The sequence below is a fragment of the Mycteria americana genome, chromosome 2 (genome assembly GCF_035582795.1).
Source record: "Mycteria americana isolate JAX WOST 10 ecotype Jacksonville Zoo and Gardens chromosome 2, USCA_MyAme_1.0, whole genome shotgun sequence".
Lineage (NCBI taxonomy): Eukaryota > Metazoa > Chordata > Aves > Ciconiiformes > Ciconiidae > Mycteria > Mycteria americana.
In genome coordinates this window covers 18,964,565-18,990,405 of record NC_134366.1, presented here as the reverse complement: position 1 = coordinate 18,990,405, position 25,841 = coordinate 18,964,565, and the positions used below count along the sequence as shown (strand labels likewise).

The 25,841-nt window shown below is 40.8% G+C and overlaps 2 protein-coding genes across 16 annotated transcripts in view; one reads left to right on the top strand and one right to left on the bottom strand.

Annotated features, from left to right (window-relative positions):
- LOC142405342 (protein nucleotidyltransferase YdiU-like) overlaps positions 1-1,407 on the bottom strand; it is a 35,285-nt gene extending 33,878 nt beyond the window's left edge. For 8 of the 10 annotated variants that reach the window (XM_075492607.1, XM_075492604.1, XM_075492606.1 and 5 more), the window contains exon 1: positions 744-1,407. In XM_075492607.1, the coding sequence (XP_075348722.1) occupies positions 744-981 (238 nt within the window). In that variant the 5' untranslated portion in view covers positions 982-1,407. The remainder of the gene's footprint in view (positions 1-743) is intronic. The other 2 variants (XM_075492609.1, XM_075492611.1) reach the window with 1 other exon arrangement.
- PDSS1 (decaprenyl diphosphate synthase subunit 1) lies at positions 1,270-25,021 on the top strand. Of its 6 annotated transcripts, XM_075492627.1 has the most exons (12): positions 1,531-1,664; positions 2,125-2,299; positions 3,379-3,443; positions 4,333-4,456; positions 4,828-4,958; positions 11,844-11,985; positions 12,783-12,894; positions 12,984-13,093; positions 19,811-19,891; positions 20,076-20,189; positions 23,817-23,897; positions 24,660-25,017. In XM_075492627.1, exons 3-12 carry the CDS (start codon positions 3,379-3,381, stop codon positions 24,798-24,800), a joined length of 1,101 nt encoding a protein of 366 aa, XP_075348742.1. In that variant the 5' UTR covers positions 1,531-1,664; positions 2,125-2,299; the 3' UTR covers positions 24,801-25,017. The 6 variants fall into 6 exon arrangements, with proteins under 6 accessions (XP_075348743.1, XP_075348739.1, XP_075348741.1 ...); XM_075492628.1 differs by lacking the exons at positions 1,531-1,664; positions 2,125-2,299 and adding an exon at positions 1,270-1,393 and having other exon boundaries at positions 24,660-25,021; XM_075492624.1 differs by lacking the exon at positions 2,125-2,299 and having other exon boundaries at positions 1,490-1,664; positions 24,660-25,018.
- Positions 25,022-25,841: the final 820 nt, after the last annotated feature.

Sequence of the window (25,841 nt, the reverse complement as noted above, 5' to 3'; positions counted from 1 at the left end):
CACATGGAGTGATGATCACCAAGTAACCTAAGAAACCAGCTTGAAGTCTTCTCTGAGTAATGTAAACAGCGAATGAAAAGGTCTGAAGATGCAGTTCTTGCTCTAGCATAACTTATGTACTCAAAAGATGGGCTTCATTCTTCCTTCAGACCTACTCTGCGCCCTGATCCATGGTAACAGAGGACAAATACTGTTTTAAAACACTGGACTAATACTGTGTATTTTAACATCTTTATGGATTTTTGCTTGCAACAATCTTATGATTCCATGTTAATTACAAAATCCCAGTGCCTCATAGTCACTGTTTTGTAAAAAATGCAAGTTAGTTAGCATCTCTGGACATTTGCTGTTAGCCATGTTTCTCAATACCTCTAATGACAAATCCTGTTATAGCCAGCTGCCACAAGATTTATCGCTGATAATTATTTCTTAATGCTCACAAGCAACTGCATCACTCGAAAAAATTATTTTTGTAATGTTATCATATAAATTATCTGTATTATTACAGGCAATTCTGTATGCCTGAGAGCTATACAGCTTTATGTACTTCAAATCAGGTGTCAGGTTATCAATTTTGCATTAATGCGTAATTGGGACTTCTGCGTCTCTCCATTACGATGAATTGCCAATATAAAAAAAAGCTCCTTATGGCCAATCTAGCTTTAATTTTAAAAGTAGTAAGTGTTCGACCATGTACATAAGGTCTTCACTTAGTCGCTGCTTTAGTAGCTGCTACAACCCACCAAGCAAAAGCACCAGGGCAGAGCAGGGTGTACCTAGAAGGCTTTCGGAGGAGAGGGGCCATGCGCAGAGGTCAGCCGCCCCCCGCTGCCGCTGGCAGTGACCCGGCTCAGGGTGCGAGGCGTTCGGGCCGAGAGGAGCCCGGCAGAGCCCGCGGGAGGCGCACAGCGGGGCCCGGCGCCCCGCCCCGGCCCCACAGGCCCACGCCAGCCAGGCGGCCAGCCAGGGGGGCCACCACATATCCCCCAAACCTCGCCTGCACCAAATCACGTAAGAAACCGGCTTCAGGTCTCCCTCCCCTCAAAAAATCCCTCCTCTCGTATCTCTTCACAGAGATTTCAGGGGAGAGCCGGTGCCTCTTCCGAGCGGGAAGGACAGAGCGGCTGTCGCTGAAGCCGCTCTCCCTTGCACTGACTGGGCCGAGGCCGGAGCCGGGGCCGGGGCCGGGGCCGGGGCCGGGGCCGGGGCCGGGCGGACTGCCCCCGCCTGCCAGGAAGGCTGGCAGAGCCGGATCCCCAGTGACGGGCGGCGGCAGCCCAAGCCCTGTCCCACAGCCGGGTGCGGCGGCCGGGCCGGGCCCTGCCAGGTGGCGCCGCTCCCCCGCCCGGCCCTCAGCCGCGCTCGGCGGCCCGAGGGAGCGGCGGGAGGCGAGGTAAGGAACGATACGGGGAGACGCCGCCCGCCCGGATGTCCTCCCGGCCCCCTGCGAGAGGGTGGTGGCAGCGCCAGGCTTCCGCGTCCGGGTCGCGGCGGTGCCGGAAGGCGGTGCCGGCGCGGCGGGGCTGGGGGACACCATGGCCTTGCGCTGGTGGTGGCGGTGCGGCGTCTTCTCCTGTCGGGCGCCGCCGCTCGGCTCCCTGCCGCGCCTCCGCCCGCCGGGGCCCAGCTCCCGCACCCCGCCGTCGCCGGCCCCCAGCGCGGCGGTGAGTGCGGCGCGGCGGCGGGCGCCTGGAGGTCACCGGGAATGAATGGGGTGGCGGGGGGGCCCGAGCGGGGCGTAGGGGTCGGGCAGCCTCAACTGCCCCGCGTCGGGGCCGCCGCCCCTTCGGCCTTTCTCAGCCCACGTCTTCCCTCCCGCCCGGGAAGCGCGAAGACCCGAAGGCGGTTCCGGTGTGCGAGGGCCGGCGGCGGGCGGGCGGGCAGCCCCCTGCCCGGGGTGGGGGGGCCTTGCAGGCGGCAGGACCGCTCTCGGTCAAGGTTAAATACTGGGTTAAGGGTTTTCAGGGCACGATTGATTACTGTTGTGGGGAAGAAGCTCTCAGACTCTTCTCTAGGTGGGAGCAGGGGAAGCGATTCTCATTAGTGCGAGCTTTTCAGCGTGTTTGTGCATAAGTCAGCATTATGAGTTGTAATGGGGGCCAGTTCTCTCGCCTTCCTCGCAAGGCCAAGCTACTGTTCTGACCTGCAGTAAAGTGTTCTGGCTGTGATGTGTCCAGCATCGTGCATGACCCAGTCTTACAGTGTTCAGGAGCAGTGTAAAGGAGAGAGTCTGTGTGCCCTCACCAAAGGAAGAATAGGAAGAGATCAGCTATTTTTTAACAACAGAAAACAGTGAGAGGTATGAGAGAGCAAACTTATGAAGGTCTTGGCCACAGGGCTGGGCACTGAAGTCAGACAGCAGTGAGTTGCAAATAAGTTAGGGTTCCTAGCCTTCCTCTTGCTTGGCCTTTTTTCATCCTGTACACAAGGAGGATGGAAGGGTGCCCTGCAGCCTGTGCAGTGCTCTTGTTTCTCTCCCTGTGTCCAAGGAGAGAGAGACCTCAAGACACTTACAAGGAGACACTGAGGCATGAGGAGCAAGTTGGGGGAACTCTTTTCCAGTTCTAGGTCTCCTTGAGCATTTCTGTGCGGGCTTTTGGAGAGACAGTTTGGTGAATGTGTGGATTGCAATGATTTCAGGCTGTGTCAGCCCACCCGGGCCCCTGAGTCAGCGTGCACTCCAGGGCGGGGCTGGGTAATTCTTGGCAGCGATGCCAGGAGCGGAGCAAAAGGTGCGTTTCCTTTCTCAGCCTATCTCTGCTGGAATCCTGTACCTGGAACTGCACACCATCCCCCAGGCTCCCGGGCTCCATCTGCAGGGGAGATCATTGAAGAGATTGCTGGGTTTGGAGGTTAGGTTCTTGACATCTAGCAGGGAAGATGTGCAGGTGTAAATTATCATAAGAAGCAAGCTGAATTAAAATTGCTTAAGGGGAAAACAAGGACATGTTCTTCTTCTGTTAGCGTAGCAGTTTATGGAAACAGCTCTTGTCCTTTTTTCTGTGCCTTGACTGGTGCATTCCAGATTTATCTGCAAGACAGGGAATGTTTGAAAATTGCACCTTCCACAAGTGCAAAAGCAAGGTTTCATTAGAGCAGTTCTGGGAAGTTAACTGATACACCTTCTGGGCTGGTCCTGCAAGGGGAGAAAGTCCAACGCTCCTGAGTGGAAGAGCCAGTTTAAGTCAGAAGTTAATGTACATATTGGCAGTTATGTCTCATGTGATATAGAAGGAGATTATGAGACTCCCTTTGCTGCTGAGTTGTTAAAATGGAGAAATAGAGCAGTGCTGATGAACAGACACTTGTTTTTTGTAGTCAAATGTTTTCTGTCAGTTTAAAATTCTGTTAAAGTAACTCTGATTTTTCTTTGTGTAGATGTGTCACTTTACCCAAAGAAGTTCAACTTCATCATTTCCAAAAATATGTAATATATTTTGGCGGTAAGTTGGAGATTCATATTGTTGTGTAAGGGGTAAAGACATAGTTATTGGGTGAACTGAGTAGTTATACCTGTGAACTGTAAACTTTGAAAATAAGGTTATTCACTCTAGTACGTAGTTAGATAATTCTGTGTAGACTGCTGCTATGGTGCTGAGTCTGAATCTAAGTATTCCATCCTGGAGAGCAATGAGCAAAGCAAGAATGCCCCAAGAAAGCCCATATGGTTCACTTTGAAAAAGGAAACGTAATAAGAGACATAAACTTCAACTCCAGGGAACATAAAAAAAGTCGGGCCTAAGCCTAATGCATCTTAATGCATCCAGGTGGAGCTTTTACCCTTTACTGATGAACTTTCATAGCATCATCATGCTACCTGGAAGTATTGATTTAATTTATAAGGTAGCTGGGTATGCAAAGGAGAATTTTCAAATCCAGGTCAGGAATATTTTTCCAGGACTATATGGGAGAGGGAAGAAAGTAACAGAATAATTGTGTTACTGGAAGATGGAGGCTTCATCTCCAAATGTACGATATACTATCAATGGTGTATTCAAAAGGAATACATTGAGAGCAATGTAGTTTTATGTGTCTCAGAAGACTTCTGTAATCTCTTAAGGGTGGTGGGGGGTGTTATTGTTTGCCAAATGCTGCACTTTGCCAGCTCCTAAAAGTCTATGATCATCAATATGTAGCTGTGCTGTCCTTGCACCTTATTAGCTGGCTGCAAAGAGTGTTTTGATGCTTTCTGTTTATATTTTAGCCATTTGGTTCAATTTTGTGTGAGGGGCGAGGAGGAGGAGGAGGAAATGCTTTGAAATGTTTCTGTTTGGGGAATCAGGGAAGGTTTGCTTTTAACAATGTTACTCTCTTGAAAAACACTGTCACCAGGTTTCATCATACAAGTACATCCCACTTGTGCAGCTGCAGCAAGACAGTTAGTGATGAAAAATACCAAGACCCTTTTCAACTTGGTAGAAAAGACTTGAAGAATCTCTATGAAGATATTAAAAAGGTAAGGGATTTGATGACTATTCTGGGATGTTGTGATGATTCTGATTTTAATAGCAACCATCACTTTGGAGGATAGTTATTGAAAGAATATTCTTTATGTTTATGAACAGCTGTCTGAAACTTAAACTGAAGGCAAAGAGAGCATTTCTACATGTCTTATAGAACCAGAATGCAATTTTTTTGGTCCTGATTTACACTGCTGGAATACATAATTTATGTTTCAGATTACTCATAGTAAGTTTAAAAACAGCTTCAGTTTATATTGGATGAAATGAATACAGGCAATAATCTTACACATGCATACTGTTTTGCTTACACTAAACAGGTTGGCTTTCTGACTTTTATGCTGGTATGTTCTTTTCCTTTTTATAGGAATTACTTGTATCTACAGCAGAACTTAAGGAAATGTGTGATTATTACTTTGATGGGAAAGGAAAGGCCTTTCGACCAATGATTGTGGTGCTGATGGCAAGGGCTTGCAACATTCACCATAATAATTCCAGGTGAGTCAGTCACTTTTAGATATATGGACATATATCATACTTGAAATTTACCACTCTTGTGTTCCTGAAAAATACGTCTAGTAACTTTATGAAAATAAAATGCTCCTCAGTAAAACCTGAATTTAAGTTCCATCATGAAGCTGTATTTTTGAGGTTAGCAGTGCAAAAGGAACTATTGGGTTTATTGCATGCTTCCATGAGTAAAATGGTAGACTACGCTGCAGTTGTAACTGGTGATGGATAAATAATGTTGCCAAATTGTGATATTTATAAGGTTTTCAGTCAACTTTAGCTTCTTACATAAATGCTTTATTAGAACCTGTAATACTCCTTGAAACTATATAAACTTAATTAAAAGTTTTTCATTTGTAACCACTCCTGTAGCTATTAAACGCTTATCACAGGTAAGAACTTTGCTGTAAGAAGAGACTTTCATAGCTTTTTTGTAATTATGCAGAAAAGCCATTAAGCAGGTGGTATGATTATATTCAAAGCTGTAAGACATTCAAAACAGCCAGAGATTTCCCCCCTCCCCCCCCCCCGGAGCTAGTTTCTACACTTTAATGTAAGATTCTAAGCTTAGAGCTGGTGTAATCCTCATGTTCTTCGAGTTACTTGTCTTTTGAAAGCAGTTTTAACTGAGCAGAACATCACGCTCACCCTGTACTCTCTATCACTCCTTGCTCTGGCTGATAGCAAACGCTTCTCTCCACATATTCCTATCAGTTGTTGTTTACATTTTGAGGAAAGACGTTGGCTGGAGTGTTCTCTGCCTTCCAGCTACGCTTCCAGTCTTCCCTTGTATAGAATTTCAAATGTGAAATCTTTTGTCCCTTGCCAGAAGTGTTTCTAGACTAATTTATCAGTCTTAAGGGATTTCTCTCAGCTCTCGCATAATTTTTTCCTTAGCGGTAGGTTAATGCGTTGTTGGACTTGATTTCTACCTCAGAGCGTGGCATATATTTTGCTGCTTGATATGGCACCTCTCCCAGTATACCCCCTCCTATGTGAATATAATTTTGAAGGAGAAAGCAAAACCTAGTTGGCAGTGTCCTGTCCTGTGTGTGCCAATTCCTCTTGTTTTAGGAAAACATTGTCCAGGATTAATGAACTTCACTCCAGCCTGATTCTGTTCTCCATGCAGTACTGCTCCTTGTCATTGTCTTAGAGGTAGCAAAAGGAACAATATCAGTTGTGAAACTCCTCAAGGATGTCCTTTGTCACAGTACGGATTGGCTTAATATTTTCATGAGTGATCTTGACATGAAAAACAGGAGCGTGATGATGGTGCTTTTTGATGACAAAATCATTCTTGATGACTGGCCATCCATGGTGGAATGAAAGGAAGAACAATAAAACAAAAATTTCTGCTTGAGCTTGGAGGCTCATGAGTGTCCCGTTAGAGCGTAACCCCAATGTGATTTCCAGCCACCTTCTCTATGAAAAACCTTAAAGTAATCCTAGCATGCATCAAACATAGTATATCCAGTTCAGCTATGGGAGCACTGATACTCTTGTGTAGCGCTTTGTGAAATCATCAGCATATCTGATCCTTGTGTTCAAAAAAAGATAAGTCCAGTTAGCTTCAGGGATGGACTACAAAGATAATCAGGGAGAATGAAGGACTTTTGGTCTACAAATTTATCAGGAACAGGGGTAAAAGAGCTATTTAAGACAAAGGATGATGTTGCTAACAGGGTGGAAACTTAGGAGGAGACTTTTAACAACTGAGGCTGTGAGGTTTTGGAGCATCCTTCTAGTTAGAATAACAGGAAAAACATTTTTATCTCATTCTAGTGTGTAGCATGAGAAGCTTATAAATGAAATTATGTAGTGTACATGCAATACTGAGAAGGCTGGAATTGATGTCATATAGTGTAGGAGGTGAGCAGTGAATCAAAGACAAGAAGTAGCTGTAGAAAGAACTCAATTTGCCTTTATATGCTTAAAGCATGTTTACTGTCTTTTGACATATGTATATGCTCATGGACATATTCTTGTCCATGTGTTATGCTGTCCTGAAACCATCAGGACAGTGAGAAAGTGTGATCTATGCCAGTGAGAAAGTGTGATCTCAGAGTTCAAGTGCCACATATGCCTGAGGCAAGCATTTGCTTCACAGTAGCCAACCCCCAGCATAACCACTCTGATTTATAGATGCCCGTGTCATTTGGCAGCTTTTGTACATCTGTTGCAATTTTTGTCAGCACCTGCAAACTCTGTTTGATGTTTAAAAGCCTCCTCATTAATCTGAATGTTCCTTGTATAAGGACAGACTGAGTCACTATCTCTGTCATGTTGTTTTTAGAATGAAATTCTGCGTAGGGAGAACAGAAATGTTTCAGCAAAGGAAGAGAGTGAAATCCCAGGGTATTTACCTTCCTCTTCTTTGCCTCATGCCACTTTTCTCTAAGCCTATGATTGTAATTAAAATTCACATATGTTTATACAAGTCTTCAGTGTACTGCTTTTTGATTCATGCATGATGACCAGTATCTTTTGAGGGTTGGGTAGTCCATGCCAAAAGAATATACTTTCATATTTTGGGTACCCACTTACTGTGAGTTGATGAAGTTTTATGGCACTTTCTTCCCTTTTGCTTTTAAGCTTCTTGAAGCAGGCTGTGTTACAGCTGCTTTTTATATACATATACTTCCAGTTCACACTGATACTGGTTTCATTATTGTTGCTTTTTAAAGCAGCATTGCTTCCAGGTGACAAATTGTTCTTCCAACTTTTTATTGTTTGTGAGGAAAATTGTATATGTAGAGAAGGAAACACTGCATATTTGTAACTCTGCTACTCTGCTATAGACCTGAGGGAAAAAAAAAGTACTTGGTTTCTATTCTGCTTCTTCTGATGCTTTTTTTAAAGATGTTTTTCCTCTTTCAACTTGTCATTTCCCATAAAGCATTTTATCATTCCTTTCCTCAGTTAATATTGATTCTTATCCCAGGCTTGTTTTTCTTTGTTGAAGCTTTGGTTCCCACACATGTAATCAAAGATACTGGCCAGAACATCTGTAGACCTGTGGGGTGAGCCAGTATCCTGTGCTGTTCATCCCTAGCATTTTTTTTTTATTCTGCCTCTGGTGTTTGTGTTACTGATGTTGAGTTTCTGCTTCACCTTGCTCCCATTCTCAACGGTCATATAACTTGTGGGACTCAGCATGCTTTTGCCTGTTTGTGTGTGTGTGCAATACTAGTAGAAAAGGTAATACTCTTCCTTGTTTGGCTGTTAAAATAACAGGACACAACTTTGTAAGGTTATAGGTCCTGATCTTACGAGGCAGTCCACAGAGGCCTCTTTGTCTTCACAGAGCCCCACCAGAATAGCTGAGACTTCTCAAGTGAATGGAGGGGAGCAGCCAGGTAGTTCTGCTTACAGGTTAGGTGACATGATTTATGTGTAGATTTGAGGAAGGCTAGGTATTTAGAATACCCTCAGCAGATTAACTGTCTTTCTAGAGTGAGGTCACTTTATTGTAGTCATAACAGGGATGATGACAGTTGTATAAAGAATCTGAACTAGTATCAAAAAGATAAGTGTCGGAAGCATTCAAATTGTTCTGTGCTGGTACGTTGTTTTTTTTTCCCTTGAAGATCCAAGTGTCAGAAGTCCAACCCTGAGTCCTTAGGTCCCTTGGGCAATGGCTTTTTGCTTAATGATAGCAACTTACCTTTATGCGAGAGTGAGAATTGTTGTAAAGACTTTAAGCTGAAGTCATGCAAACCCTTAATTTCACACATCCTCTGGCATTTCTTCACATACCTGTGTGCAGAATTTCACAGAATTATCACTTAGCCTGAGGACCTAATGTTTCTGTTTAGGGTGTATTCTCCAGAGGTGTTTGCAAATAGGAGTTTTTATTTCTATTTCTGCAACCAAAATGAGAAACACCTAAGAGAAGGCCAAAGAAGTACAGAGACATTGCAATAGAGAAAACAGCGAGCACGAAAGATTTAGGGGGAAAAAGGGAAATAAATCCATCAAAATAGTGTGAGAAATACTTAAATATAATGACCTGACTAAACTTGATAGAATAATATTTCCTAAAGATATGAGGACCTGCCAGCAACCTTAGTCCTCTTGTCTTTCACTCCTCCAAACCATGGTTGTCAGATGCCTGTACTGTATGCTGGTTTTCAGCTGCTCTGTAATTTGCTCCTGTGTTAACACATCCCTTCTCTATGCTTCCCCTAGTTTGCAGTGCCTTTCAGTTTCACAGACTGTGTTACTGAAATGTTCATTTCTTTCAGCCACAGGGACTTAACAGCAAAAGTGTACTTTGAGGAGTGTGGTCATGACACAGAAATTTCACAAGTTCTTGTGCAGGTTTCCTGTCTTTAAACTGGCAGTAGTTACTTGCTGGCAAACACATTGCAAAGCTCTTTGTTGCAGACTGTAAATACTGTTTTGTGTTGTTTTGAGTTCTGCCCCCACCCGGGTTTTTTTGTTTGTTTGTGTGTTTTTAAGAGGGATATTTGGAGAGAGAGGTGTGTTTGGTTATTTTTTTAACCTGTAAGATCAGCCTTGGTCTTGTTCAGTGTACGTGAAACAAGTTCTGTAATGGAAAAGACCTCAGGGTACTGTAGGTCTATAAAAGCTTATCACAAAATCAAGCAGGGGGTCCTATGGAAAAATAGAACATGATCAAGGACTTAGTTTATATAATGCATATGTAAAAAGATAAACTTACAGTTGTATAAAAATTCTGTGTAAATAGATAGCATCTTGGGGTGCCTTTACTTTGAGAATGACCTAAAAATGGCATCTTTCCACTTACTGGACTTGTGGGGACCCAGTTATCTATTGACTTGAGTTACTGCTACTTTTTGCTTTTGTTTTGCAGGCGAAGCAGAATGAAAAATGGCAGGGAATGAGAAGGATCCTGCTTCTTGTGTGTTTTCCCTAAAATAGGCATGCTCTGATTCAGAATTACTCTCACAAGATGCTTGTAGGAAACTATTGCAAAATTTTTTGCCAGCGATGGGAAGAACCTTGCAGAAATAGTAGTTTAAAAAAAAACCCTTCAGGTTAAATTATCACGTTTGATATAACATTCTGGGAATGAGGCACATGAACCATGAGCATTCCTATGCCATTTTTAGTCATTGTCAGAGATGAAATGCACTATAATGCAGAACTTTCCAAAACCTGCTTTTGAAATGTCTGTCCTTGTGCTGTCTTCATACTACTGAAAGATTTTGGTGTGTTGGTGAGTGTTGCCATTTACTGCTACTTCCCAGCAGGAAGTCCAGTCTGCTGACATAATTAATGAAAAAGGGAGTCCCCAAAAGGAGACCAGTGCATGAAAGAGGCTGGAGACCTTTACAGTTTTTTGAAGGTAAGTTCTCCTACTTAGTAACAATAGTTTATTTTGGAAAACTGCTTACACTGAACTAGCATTTGACTAAATTACTAGTCCACAGTAAAACTTACCTTCAAACAACTGTGAAGGTTTCCAGCTCTTATTTTCTGTTGTTTAAAAGCCACATTTTCATAGCCTGTGAGCCACACATCCTGCTATTGTTCAGGATGTAGAACTCCCACTGACAGCAATGCAGAGTTCTGCATAGAGGTAGGTGTCAGAACGCAGTGTTATGTCAGCAGACTGCAAGATGTTCTTTCATTTTGTGATTAATCACTAGATTTTAATAGACATAGGCAATGCAAGAAGATTTTAAACTCCCTTCAGCTGAGCCAAAATTATTATCTTCTGTTTCTCTCGGTTCTTTTTCTGTTCTGCTGGAAAATAGTGTGATTTGCTCTGTTATCTGTATGCCAGAATTAATGTATCTATATATCAGAAGTAGTTTTTTCTTTTGTTGGGTTTTTCTGGTTATTGGTTTGGGGTTTTTTTTCTTTTGTTGGGTTTGTTTTCTTTTTTTAACTTCCATGTGGGCTTGTTGCAGCTATAAGGCAAGGCTGACTGGGATAGCCATTTCTGGGATCCTGCATGCAACCCATGATGAAAACAGGTAGAAAAAGAGAAAAAGACAGATACTAGAACAAGGCAGTGGCAGTTGGATACTAGGGTAGATGGTCCTTTGTGTGAGCTAGGTTGGCTCTTTTATGTTTGTTTTTCCAACCTTGATTCCTAGATAATTGTTTCCATGATCTTCCGTTACCTTCTTTTCACCTAGTTTAAAAAATAAAGTAGGTGTGAACTACTGAGAGTTGAATCATCAGTGTTAGATCTTCCCAAAGGCTGAATTTCAGTAAGTGTTAGGCAGTTAGTGTTTACAGTTCTAAAGTGGTTGCAGTATAATTCCAGTTAATTCCTCAGGCTTTTGAAGAACGTCTGAGGTCTTAAGGTAATCAGATAAGATAAGGGATAAGATCCATGAGTTAGGTGTTTCAAATGTAGAATACAGGTTTCTATGCCTGCTGATCTCTCCAGCTTGCTCGTTAGTAGAGTTAGCCAGCTTTGGAGAGTTTGTGGTGCTGCATCTTATAGGTAGAGCAACACAGAGATAAGGAAAACTTAAAACTCTTCTACAAAGCTACCTGTCATTCCTTTCTCTACCGTTTTCCAGATTTCCATCTCCTTGGAACCAAGCATGCTATGCTATTTATTGTAGTCTGGATTTAGAGGGATTAGAGTCAATAACTCAGGAGTTTTGCAGTACTGTTAATGCAGCAAGGCAGAAACAGGCCTAATAAGGATGGAAACATCCCATTGCACTTACTGTACTAATATGATCTGACTTTCTCTTGTCTTCCTAATTCCAGGTTTGAAAGATGGGGTTCAGACCATGGAAAAGCTGCAACAGCTGTTTTCAGAGAAACATTTTTTGTTTGGTTTTAGTAGAGATTTCTTTTAGTATATTGCAGCACATGTAATTGATTTAATTATTTGACAGTTCTTGCTTTTTATTTTAGGGAGGTGCAAGCAAGCCAGCGCTCTGTGGCCATAATTGCTGAGATGATCCACACAGCTAGCCTAGTTCATGATGACGTTATTGATGATGCAAATTCTCGCAGAGGAAAAATGACAGTCAATCAAATCTGGGGAGAGAGGAAGGTGAGTTTGCTATTATGTGCAAGACTTGCCTTTGCGTTTCAGCAGAGCACAAATACCTAGGGTTTTTGTCACATTACTATCCATAGGCACAGTCTTGGGATACGCCAGAAAAAGTATGAAGAGGTGTGTACAGATTGTGGGCAATACAAATGTGTGTTCCTTTTCTGAACTGTTGGAAACATTAGATAATACATGATTGTAGTGTGATTCTTACTGATTTTACATTCCCTGTGCCATTCTCTGCAGCACTGTTGGAATACTTTGAACTTGTACCTCATCCAGAACACTATAGGTTACCCTGATTCAGTAGTAAACACAAAAAGGTTTTCAGTCAGCATGAACATTTTTTTTAATTTTTTGAGAGAGGTGTTTCTTCATAAAGCATTGAAAGGAAGGTCTTAATCAGAAAATGCAAGGAAAGAAGTACGCTGCTGACGCATCAGAACTTATCATGGCAATTCAGAGCTGACATGGCATAACAGTCACAACAGAATGGTGAAATAGAGAAGTAATGGTCAAAAAAACTTCACGGGCAAATGTATTCAGATACTGCATACAGGGAGGATGGTGCTTATATAGAAAAATATAAACAGCACTGTAAGATAGGGATTCAAAAATGGTTCCAATTTTAATATTTGTTTATCTTCTGTTTTCTCTCCGTTACAATGAGATATGTGTGCTTTATGTAGGAAAACGATGTGATGTGAGTAGACCTGCCAAATAAAGGAAACTGTATTGTCTGTACTAACACTTCCAGGAAAAGACTTAAAAGATCAATTTTTTTTTTTTATTCTTAGGCTGTTCTAGCTGGTGACTTCATCCTTTCAGCTGCTTCCGTAGCTTTAGCACGAATTGGAAACACTACTATCATCTCTGTTCTAACTCAGGTGATTGAAGATCTGGTGCGTGGTAAGGTCTTTTTCTGTTTTTTACCTTCAGATTTGCTTGCCTAAGCAATAAACCCACAAATAAAAACTCCCATCTGTGCAACTTTTTAGGTGAATTCCTCCAGTTGGGTTCCAAGGAAAATGAGAATGAGAGATTTGCTCACTACCTCGAGAAGACTTTTAAGAAGACTGCGAGTCTTATAGCAAACAGTTGTAAAGCAGTATGTACGTCTGTCTCTTCTAAAGTTAGCATACCATACTGTAAGCTTCACAGCTAAACTCCTAGTTATTACTGTTTTCTCTGGAGACCCTCCAAAGCAAACCCTTTAAATGGTATTCTGCCAGGATGTGAATGGGTTTGAGATTGTGCATTTTATCACAGTTCAGCTGTGTAGCCTCCAATATCGGTTTTCGCTTTTGCTTTTCTGTTTTATATTCGTACACAGATTTATTGTTATTCTTACTTGAATCAAAATAAGGTTCACAGTGGCAGCCTTTAATTTATGAAATTCTGCAACTTTGAGACAGTGTTTTTAATCTCAGTTGATAATTCTTGAGCCTATAATTTGATTTTAAGACTTCTTTGACATCTGGTCCCACTCATTGGTGCCGAGTGGGACCTTAAATGATAACAGTGGGAGGAAACAACTAATTGTGTATACTCTACATTACACTGTAAAAGAACAGAAGCATGTACTTCCTGATTTGTTTGGGGTTTTTAATTATCAATTTTATCAGTTGCTATATCCACCCTATCTGTCATTCAGTTCTGTTACTTCATTACAAAAAGATCTGATTCAAGATGATGTTCTTATTCAAAACACATGTTTAGTTTTAGTGCAGAAAATGGAGAAGGTGGGCAATAATCTCACCCCAAAAGAGAGTTATAAATTTATTTATTTTTTATTAAAGGCTGTATAGCTGGTGTATGCTATAGCAAGAGGGAGTTCTAAGAGAATTAGACTAAAAATCTGTGCTAGTGTTAGTCATCCCCCTTTGTTCTCAGAGAACTGGTACATTTTTGCAATAGACAGCAGCTGAAAATTGCTTAGATCAAAAGGATCATATAGAATGAGAGACACAGATTTTGTGGGGAGGGAAAATATCTTTCATTCTAGTTGGAGAAAAGAAATTAAGTCTTCTGGATTGCTTATATCAATGGCAATATGACCCTGGCAAGAATTTCCCTTTGCAAGTCTTCATTTATATTAGTGGTCAATTGGACTAGTAAGGAGCATCACATTATTCTGCTACCCCAATAAAAACATACAAATTTTTGTATTCACTTTCACAGTCTTCCTGAAAGAACCTTCACAGATAGAAGAAGAAATCACCTTCCCACTGGATGGATTATCCTTACAAATGTGCTATTTTGAGTTTTTTTCCTTTTCATAACTCACAAGAGTTAAGGATTTAAGCACTTCCCTCCAGATTGTGGCTGTGATGCCGGTGAAGGAGGTGTTTGGCTGCTTTTCTTCTAGTGGTTGTTCTGAGTTGTTCTGTTGCCGAATTGCTGGAATTTTATATGCAGTAAAATTTGTGTTATAAAGGAAAAACAAGAGAGAGGTCTGTCTTTATGGCAAAACCATACTTACTGCACAGTAGCAATGACTTGGATATATATGTCTCCCTCAGTTTCTTTCTGCATGGATTAGGAGAACTCTACTGATAGCAGTGAAAAGGGAATTGGTTTTGTTTGGGATTTGTTTTTTTCTTGGGGGGGTGGGTGTTAGGGTTTTTTTGTTTAGGTGGTTTTGGCTCCTAAGGAAAAGATGGAATCGGAAGGGAGTTCTGTTTTCTGTAGCAAAAATGATAAGCAGGATCATCAGTTCTAGCTTGAAAGGAAATTCAGTTGGGGAATCAAGAGTATTCTCATCTTGTTTTCAGGGACAAAGCTAAGGAGAGAGGTGTTATTGGTTTTCAGAACATCAGTTACAACCAGGCTAGTGTGTCATTAGAAGCAGTTCAGTTCCTGTTAATGATAGGAAAAAAAGAGTGGTTTGTTTCTGTGCATAAATAAGATAAAAGTATTAACTGGAAAGATGTCAGACAAGTTCAGGTGGCATCTTAGAATTCTACAGTGTCATTCCTTAGAGATGGAAGAGTAGAGTATTCCTGGAAAAATGTCTAAACAAGATAATAGATAATCTGTCAACACTGATCTAGTCACTGCATTAGATACCTCCTGCATTGCCAAAGCATTACTGCATTTAAATCAAAAGTCCTTTAAGTTAGCAAAAGAATCTTTTTACGGACAGAATCGTCTGTTCAAGATGTTAGAGCCATCCGAGTTTCCAGTTTATTTCTACAATAGTTCTGCATGGGGGAACATTACCAAAGTTGCAGTCAAAGTAATACATTGCAAAAGGAAATGGTGGCAGATGGCCCAGAGGGTCACTGAAGCCTTAGTTACTGAAAGGCATTTTTCAGAGAAGCATGAGAGGTGACTTTGGTTCAAGAATTCAGAAACAATAAAGCTGAAGTGGAATTTCTATTAGTCATCAAGGAAGCTGGAGATGGCAAAATAAGTTGAGCAGGTTCTCTTTCTGTCTTTTTTTATCCTGCTGTAATATGAATTCCTAACCCTCATAAAGCGGTTTCTATTTTGCATAGCATACTTTCAGAAGAGGGATTAAATCATGCTTGTTTTGAGATAAGCGTAAAGTTGCACTAGAGATTCTTGATTTCTCTATTAGGAGTAAGCATGCAGCCTCCACAAGTAAGGCAAGGCTGTGTATGGAAGGTCTGGCTTAGGGACTGAAGAAAAGGAATAGTCTGCAGCTCTGGATCTACCTGTGAGCTCCTGCTTTAACTAGTTCATAGTTTGGTGTGTGCACAGGCCTCCATCAGAAAAACCTACCAGGGTGTGGAACTGGTGTCTAGGAAAATAAGACCTCTGACCACCACCAGCAAAACTGATCCCCCCAGTCCAACTAGGCATGCAGACTACAATAGTCCAATGGCAGATGTACGGTAATAGCATCAGTAGCATCAGATATTATGGTCAGCCAGTAAATGTCCTTATTTATTATTTAAAATACAGTAACTCCTTTGGGGGTATTTCTTCTTCATAATGTTTGCTGTGAAAAAGATTAGCATAAATATATCAGATATTGAGGCAGATAATCTTCACTTTTGTAAAAGTACAATTCTTCATAAACAAGTACTTGGTTAACATGTCAAATTATTAATTACTTGAGAAGAGGTCAAATGCATGAAAATGCAGACTCAGGACAAGATAGTTGTCTGCTGTGAGGAGGGGCTCCTTCTGGGTAGATATCTTCCTCTCCCAGGTAGGCCTTCATAACCTCCTTCCCAAGAATAGTTACCAACAAGGATTTGAAGAGCCTGGAGGAAAAGTCAGCAGCGTGCCCTGCAGCAGTGAAGGATAAGCACATACTGGGCTGCGTCGCTACCAGCGTAGCCAGCACATCAAGGGAAGTGACTATTTTCTTCTGTTCAGCTCATGTGAGACCTCAAGGCTGGGCTCCCTCATACAAGACAGACATTCACATTGTGGAGTGAGTTCAGTGAAGGGCCACCATGATGGCTGGAGCAAATGATATGCCAAGAGCTGGTTTTAGTCTGGAGTAGAGAAGGCTAAGGGGGAATCCTCTTGCTGTCTCCAGCTATGTAATGGCAGGGTGTAGAGGGGATGGAGAGATGTACAGTGAAAGGACAAGTTGTACCATAGAAAAATTCAATTAGCTATTAGGAAAAATTCCTCCATGAGGTTGGTCAAACGCTGGAACAGGTTGCCCAGACAGGGTGTGGGATCTTCATCCTTGGAGATGCTCAGAAGTAGACACAGCTCTGAGCAACCTGATCTAACTGTGGAGTAAGCTCTGCTTTGAGCGGATGACTGGACCAAATAACTTTCAGAGTTCCTTTCCAACCTAAACTATTCTGTGATTCCACTGGAAAGAGGAACAGTGCTCCTGCCTGGAAAAACAGTGGTGGATGAGCCACGAATGAGGAGGCAGGATCCTGACTGCTTCAGGAGATGGGTGTGAAGGAGAAAAGGCTCTAAAGCCTTCCCCTTTTCCAGCTTTTCCTTTCCACGGTGTCCACAAATCTAGGAGTGTGAGAGCAAACATCTCTTGTACTGTTTATACAAGCATATGCCTGCCCAGCAGCAGGTTTTCCTCTCTGACCTACAGGGCACTGGTATAGATGTGCAAATGCTTTCAACTCCAGCTGCCATATTCTCACATGATAAATAACAGAGCAGGATGTATTTCCCAGAGCTGCTGATACAAGATTTTATGGATGTGAAATTCAGTATAGAGGCAAGATTGGTTTATAGTCCCTCATGTAACATAAAAGAATAAAACAATTTTTTATTTTAAAAAGTGTGTTTGAAATAATGCCAAGCAGACTGACTTGCTTTACTGAATTCAAAGAACCTATCTAAAGAATTTGTCCACTTGGTATTAGGAAGGTTTTTTCATCAGGATTTAGTGGAAGACAAGTCTGAATTCTTGCAAGATTAAATTTGTAATCAACCAGTCATATCAGGGGAGCTTGAAATATCAGGATGTTTTCAAAGGGTGAGCTTGATCATTTAAACATGTATCATTATATTGACATTGTTGTCCCGATTTGTATTTTTAAATGCGTGCTATTACCCCAGTATGGCTTCAGTTAAACTTCATCACGCTCAGAGGGACAGGCTGACTGCGACAAGGCTGCCTGCCTGCATCCCAGTGAGTGTCCAGATGGGGGCAATAATCCACAAGAGCAATTTGGGAAATTGGCTCCTGAAGGAACTCCCTGGTGGACGAGACCCAGTCATGCTGCAGGTTTATGATGTGGTCATGGTCAGAGAGTTGCTCACTTGAGGTGTGATAGGCATATCAATCTCTGGATTTTTAAATTTTTTTTGTCTTCAGAAATGTTCATAACCTGAATAGGAGGTATGAAGGCCGCCTTTTGCAAAGATGCAAGAATTGATTTTGCATTGCTGAATTTTGCTTGTGTTACATTCTGTAACTCACACTTCTGTTTTTTAAATGTACATATACTGCTGTGATTCTTTATATAGGTAATGTCTGTGTCCCCAGAAAACTGTCCACCTACAGGAATAGCTCTGCTCTGACTTTTCAGATTAAATGAGAAAGCTCTTCTCTTTACATCGCATTTCCTCTCCCCATCTACCAACTTGTGCCCGCTCTGACCCTTTGCCATTAACCAGGATTTTGTCACTGTTCTACTGAATTCCATATTTTAATTCTTCACATGAAATGTGGTGGTAGGTAAAGATTTCATTGAAACAGGTGAGATGCAGTCCCCCTGCCTTGCTGCTATTATTTGATTTATATTACATAAGCAACCAAAAGTTTGCTAGGCATGGTACAGCAGTTACATGCTCTTTGGGGCAAATATTGCTATATAAGAGACAAGCATCAAAAGGAGGATAAAAGGGCAAAATGTTCTAGTTTGATAGTCCCTAGCAACATCTATTTAAATATCTCATATTTGCAGTTCACTCTGTGTTAGCAGCTTTCAGGATTTTGTATGATGAGACATAAGTAGCATTATTTTTCTGCTATATACTATCCTCTTCTAAATAAAATTGGGAAATGTGAGATGCTGTTACTGCCTCAGGCATCCAGATTCCTCTGGGTTTTAGCTATTATCCACGGATGCAGGTTATGACTGGGAGGTGTTCTGATGCTCCGTTACAAAATGCACTGATGCATGAAATAGTCTCTAATCTTGCGCAAGTTGCATCACGTTTATTAGGATATAATGTTTTTTCTTATTTCCATCTTCATGTTCACCTTCAAAGCTACTACTGGACTCGCTTTTAGTTTGGGGTTGGTTTTTGGTGGGGTGGTTTGTTTTTTTTTATGATCCTACCTTTCATAGTCTTGAAAAGGAATTTGTATATATATATATGTATTTTTATGTCGTGTGGTTTTCCTAGCATGTATTTTTAGTCTTATGTTAAGTAAAATGTATCTTCACTCCTTCCGTTAGTCACAGCAAATTTGGAATGTCTGCAGTAAATCAGGATGGATTTTTGCCCCCTGTTCCTAATTGCTTTATTGAAGGCTGAAATAAATCTGAGTATTTAAATATAACCAACCTCATTTTGCAAAGTGTATAATCAATACATAAATGCAAAAGCATAAGTGCCCTTACTTTGAGGCAAGATATTAATTCTCAGATCTTAGTTTGTGTCCTATATTTTAGCTTTGTGGAGTTTATTCAGCAAAACTTCTGTCTCTCAAGTAGTCGATTCCTTTATCTGTACTCAATTAAAATGTTTTATTTATCTCAGTTTACTGATACTTTTGTCTAGCTTGGTGTACTTTCTTCGTTCACTGTATTTTCTGTGTCACTACTTATCCCTTGATACCTTTGTCTGCAAGCTAATCAGCTCATCTTCCTAGGTAATGCAGTTATAGTTAACATCACCCTTAAAAATAATCTTCCTCATCTCAGCTGTCCCTCCTGTACGGGGTGCAACACATCCTGTTTTGTGGATCTTTTATCCACATGAGGCATGTGATGTCCATTTATTTGTTGTCTGACCTCCAATTATCCCCTGGCTGATTTATATAGGTGATAATTTAATTCCCCTGTCACTGGACTGTATATGACTACTAGCCTGCACGTGCAGTGCATCCACATTTCTTTTCTCTTCATCCTTGCATTATAATTTCCAAGTCTGATAAATACTTAATAAAGCTAATCTCTTTCCAGACTTGAATATATTTTTAATACTGCACTGGTGTTCAGCCATGTTTTCTAATAAGCTTGGCTATTTGTGTGTATCCACGAACAGAGATAAGCAAGAATGTGCGACTGAGGCAGCTTTTTTTCCTTTCCCAGATCCCTACTGTCTGGGCTTGCAATGTCACACCTATGGTCTAACTAAAAGTGGATGCTAACTAAAGCTTTCTATTTACTTGGGTTTTCTTTCTTTTCAGGTTTCAATTCTAGGCTGCCCTGATCCCAAAGTTCATGAGATTGCATACCAGTATGGAAAAAATGTTGGCATAGCTTTTCAGGTAGTACCTTTGTGGAACTAAAGGGAATCTAAAATCTTAAACTTTTCCAAACTGCCTTAGAAATCAGAGTGGGCTGTCTTAATCCTTTCTGTAAATCTTCTCTTAGCAAGGATTATTCTGTATTTAGTTATTGTTAAAAAAAAGATAAAGTTTTAAAATAATCTGTATGTTTATCTCTTTCCAGCTAATAGATGATGTGCTGGATTTTACATCGTGTGCCGACCATCTGGGGAAACCAACAGCAGCAGATCTCAAGCTTGGATTAGCCACAGGCCCTGTCTTGTTTGCTTGTCGACAGGTAAGTCCACAGGAATCGATTTCCCCAAAACAGAAAGCGTACACTGCTCTTCACAGCACACACATAAAGCTCGAATACATCAAGTCTAGCATGTGTCCAGCTTGAACACATCAAGTCTACAGCGTAAGTGATGAGCATGGCCTGGGCACGTGTGAAATATCAGTGCATTCAAGATCAGCTGGATTTAGTGTGCACATGCATGTTCTTTCAGACTGAGAAACACCTTCCTACACAAGTCCTCTTACCCTTAGGCCCTTGTATCAAAAGCAGCACTAGCCTTTTGCTGCCCCAGTTCAAGTGCTTAACTTTCACAAAGGGGCAAGTATTCAGACTTTTTGCATGTTTCCTGCAGGTTATTCCTAAGTAGCTTCTTGCTTATGTTCTTTCCTGAGACATCTGGTTTTCCCCAGGCTTGACTATGTATGTAGGCTTTTTGCCAAGTTCTGGACTTTGTATCCATCCTGGGACCAAGAACTTAAACGTCTGCCTAGCTTTTAGGTGGGCACCTCTATTTATTGGATTTGATCTCTTCATCTCTTTGTCCTCAAGTCTTACACAGTTACAAACATGGGAAGCTTTCCCTTCTGAAGGTAAATGTAATAGTAGTTTGGATAAGAGAAAAAGGAGTTTCATAAATAAAACAAGCTTAAAATTGGTCAAGATTTTTAGTGCCTTAAAAATTATTTGGAGGAGTACAAGGAAAACAGAAGTGCCAGCAGCACCAAAAGAAACATTAAAATTGGTGCTAATCCATAAAAGGGGAAGAAACTGGTTTAATGCACCTTGCTCAAGCTTCTGGTTCACCTGAGGAAAGAAGATTTGGGATTTGGAAAGCAGTCCTTCCTACCAAACTTCACAGCATGATACAAAAACTGGCACAACTAGTTCCAGTAGAGCTCTAGTCTGTGATCTCTCACTGGAATTGCTTGGAGCCTGACATGGGAAAACTTAAATAATTTAAAAAAAATATACAACTCTATGATATTTACTTTCCCCTCTTTCTTAAAGAGCCTGGGGTAGGGGGAGGTGGAACACATGCATGTGTTTGCTTCCTCATCCTTTGGGTATTTACAAGGACAGGTATCTCAGAAAAGACAGGAAAGCAAATAGTATCAGCCACTTAAGAATGCAGACAAATGCATGCTGAGAACAACCTCCTCCATGTTCTCAGTTCCTCCCCACAGACTCATCTGGAGGATTCACAAACTTGTTCTTGAATCATTATTTCAGATTTTGTTGATAAGCAGCAGGATCTTGTTAGTCATCAGCAACTGGAGTTGTCTAAAGAACAGAGACTTGGGTACAGAAGGAAGATGCAATTGTGAAATGGTTGGTTTGTTTCTGTGTTAAAGCTACTTGCAGGGAGAAACAAGGACATACTGCAAACACTGATTTTGGCAGAGAATGGGTGACACCGATTGTCTTGTGGGTGTTGAATATTCCAATTTTTTAAATTAAAACTATTCTTTTATTAATTTGTTTGGGTTGGCTGTCTCTGACTTTCAACTTCAACTATCATTTAGTTTTATAAGATAAATGAGCTCATAATATGGAAACACAAGAAATGAAAATGTCAGTTCTATTTTAAAATCTTACTTGTTCTTTGTAGGTCACTTTTAAACGCTTTTCCTCATTTATATCTTTAATAGATGGGAAGCGTACGTTTTTGCATTGAAAGATAACTTGACCATCTTGCACAGTTTTCCGAATTAACCGGAAGGCTTCTTTGCTGAAAATTTCCTGCTGTTTTCAAGAAACTGGAAGAACAGCACTACAGACTTAAGTGATATATAAACAAAGTATAAGCGTTAAAAAAATTTGGAGCTTCAACAGACACTTATCTGTGCGGCTACTAAAAGATGTTTCATCTGTTTGTATCTGAGAATAAAAACTCCTGATCCAGGACTTGAAGATAGTCCAAAATGTAATTGTTAGTTATAAGCTGTCTTTTCTCTTGAAATCAATATTACTGCTCTCCTGCATACCCTTTAATATATCTGGTAATCCTCATGCCGTCTTCTTGACAAACAGTCTGGTGGACGTGGCAGTGTTAGGTTAACAGTTGGACTTGGTGATCTTAAAGGTCTTTTCCAACCTAAATGATTCTATGATTCTGTACTTGAGTTCTTCATGTGCTCTGGATCTTCAGCGACAGCCTTCTTTTCTTCTTGTCCTCTCCTCTCCCTCTGAAATACATCTTTGTGCATTAGAATATTGAGAGGCCTTTATACAAAAAATGTTTCGCTTATTCAGTATTTAAAGTTAGTTCACTTAGTAAAAAAGAAAAAAAATTAAGGAAATACACTAGTATACACTGTCTAAAGCCACTCTTAAACTAGTACAGCTGAAGAATGAGGGTTTATTTTTATTATAAGCATTCCTGTCAAATGCTTATATACTGCCTGTTAAATCTGCAGAACTGCAGATTTAGTGATTTAGAACCTTTAGTGCTTAAATGTAAAAAGTGAAAGCATATGCATCCTGTATCATTGTAAATATGAATAACATGAATTATATGGATTATATGAACATTGCAATTAAATTGTCATTACATGGGAAGAAAGCTAGGATCTACAGAAAGCCAAGTATGAGTCACCAATAAACTTCTAAATGTGTCTTCCAAGAAGACTACTTATGAGTAATAAGGAAATGTCACAACAATGAGGGATGCTACATGTTTGTTCCCTAACAGCTTTGTAAATCTACAGCTTCAGGACCAAAGGTGTGCAAGGAAAGCAGATCATTGTTTACAAGTGTACGGCAATAAAATAATCACTGTTTGACTATAACCCTTTCAGGCAAAATGTACAAACACCCCTTTCCTTTAAAAATAATTCTTCTGCTGCGTAGCTGCCTTGAGTTGTGGCCTTAGTTTGTTTGTTAAGCACCAGGTTTTTCTATTTCTGGACTGTCTGAAGAAAGTGCCTGCATGTTTAGATAAGTGATGCAGTGACTTTCTCAGACAACTGACTGTAGTTATCTACCTGATTTGTAGGGAATTGAGTGTGCAGTACTAACTACAAATTCTATGTGCCTGAAAACAAAATACATTATAGCTGTCATTTTTCTCTTATAAAAATTTGTCCTGAGCTTTCCACAGGCGCAGAGCCTGTGTATATAAAATACCAGAGCAATGGAAAGCATAAGTGGATATAAGTCAAAGGTATCGTGAAGGGTTTTACAGGTTGAACTGTGCAATATAGATATAACAAACCTCCGGGGTTCTCTGTTGTACATGTGGGGTAAGAGGTGCTTCTTATAGGTGTGCCAACACTAACCATCATTTGTGATACAAGAATACCTGAACCAGATTAGACACCTGGAAGTAGCCACATCAGAAATTACCACACTGGATCATCTGCTCAACATGATGAAATGGCAGGTGCTAACTTTTGCTACCAACCGGCTACAGCCAACAGAGCCAGCCAGTTTAAGTTTTAAATGCTTGGGCTTTGCTACACTACGGTCCTGTGCAGATTGCAGATATTAATCTATAGCTATACCTGTCGTAACAAGAGTGGCAGGGGAAGAGGTCTATACTTTGGTTTCTTTTTGACCTTAGCATGGCAGGCAGCTACACGGAAAACAACTCATAAGCAGTACAAAACCTTCTCCCTTTGTGCTTAGTTTCCAGAAATGAATGCTATGATAATGAGACGATTCAGTAAGCCAGGAGACGTTGAACGTGCTCGGAAGTATGTGTTGCAGGTAGGACTGATACCAAGTATTTCATTCCTGAAGTGCCATCCCTGCTGAAGTCAGTCTGAAATTCATTGCCTCTGAAGTAAAATAGCAGGGCTGCATTTTCAAATACATGTTAAGTAGCATGCTATGTACAATACCAAGTTAGTACTCTTCAGCTCTCTAACCAGCACAGTGTTTTAGCAGAAATGCTAGGTAAAGAGCTTTTTTTTTTTTTTCCCCCTCCAGTAGCATAAAATCCACATCATAAAAGTAAAAAGCTCATGCATGAACTCAGTTCCTTCAGCTGAAGAGTAGCTGTATCCAACAACTGGTGTAAGCAGCATGTAATTACTAGTCAGTCTTGTAACTGCAGCGCACATTCCAGATCAGTTTTAATTGACTCTGGTCTGAAAAGACTGAATAATTGTCTGTGCAAAACCAATACCTATTTTTTCAGGGTAGCATGTTTTTTTGTACATCTCTATTTAGGGCAGGAGGGGAGGGGTTAAACCATTAGTTTTTAATCCTACTGAATAGTATGTTAGTAATACCAGTGTTGTTTTGTAAGTATCCTTAAGTTTAGCTAGGGTGAGTTTTAGTATTTTGACACTTTGGGGAAGAGATGTAGGATTCAATCAATGTAGAATGAATCCTCTTCCTTTCCGCTTCAGAATATAATTAAGTGTTCAGGGCACTTACTGACCTTAAAATTTCCCTCTGTAACTGGAAAAGGCAGGAGGGAGGCTGACCAGTTATCCATTACCTTTAACTGTCTTCTTACATAAGAGTGATGGTGTGCAGCAAACAACCTACCTCGCCCAGCGCTACTGCCATGAAGCTACAAGAGAGATCAGTAAACTACGGCCATCCCCTGAAAGAGAAGCCCTCATTCAACTGACAGAAATGGTACTCATGCGAGACAAGTGAGAGAACTCCTTCCACTCGTTCTGGCAGCTACTTACCAGACTGTGCCTAAATTTACTTCAAAAGTTATTTGCTTCCAACACAGGCTACCAAAAATTATTTTTTTAAAAACATTTTTTTTTGGAAGTTCTACTTTTTTTTAAAAACAAAAGTTTCAAGTGTTTTATTGTGGGAAGCCATACAATTCAGAGCAAATCAAACTGTGCTGTACAATTGTTTTAGTGGGGGCTATTAACTGGGGGGGGTGGGAAAGATGTTTACATGTTGATGCACAAAGGCCACAATGAGAATAAATATAAATCAGTGTATGAGAAATGAAGTTGTTCCAAATTTCACTTGTTCACACTAATAAACAGAGCATGCATGTTACTATCTGGTGAACTCCTGTGAAGAGAGATGGTTTGAATGCTTTTCTGGCTGTTAAACTACAGAAGTACCTGGAGTTGTACGTACAGAAATTGGTTTCTTATAAAAGACTGTATGTAGACTTTAATTGGTTATATACATCAATGACAAGTTTTCCAATTCATAATGAAATACAGGTATGCTATTGGTTGCTACTTGCTAGCAGTTAACAAGATGCAGAATTTGAGATTGCTGCAGTTAAGAAAATGAAAGGCTCAGTATTTCTAACTCACACTAAAAATGAATTATTCAACAGCCAAAGCTTCAACTCCATCACCTTCCATCACTCGTTTATAAAGTATATTCAGTACCCTCCTAGAAGTCTGCTTTGAAGTCCCACACACATTCCTCTTACAGTAGTTATCCAGTACTACCACATTCCTTTTCAGGTTATTTAAGCCACAGAATGTGTAGAACAGGGAAGTACATCATCTCCAACTGTCTCAGCCTGTGATCCCTTAGCCACAATGGCTAAGTTCCTGTCGTGTTTGTTGCCCCTTTGTCGTATCTTGAGGACAGCCTGCAGTCTCTGCTCAGCTGGGCACACCACCAAGCCCGATACCGTTTCCACTGAGAAATGTCAGTTACAGAGGGTGTCCAACTTACTGCATCTAGATAACTACACTCAATCAAGAATCC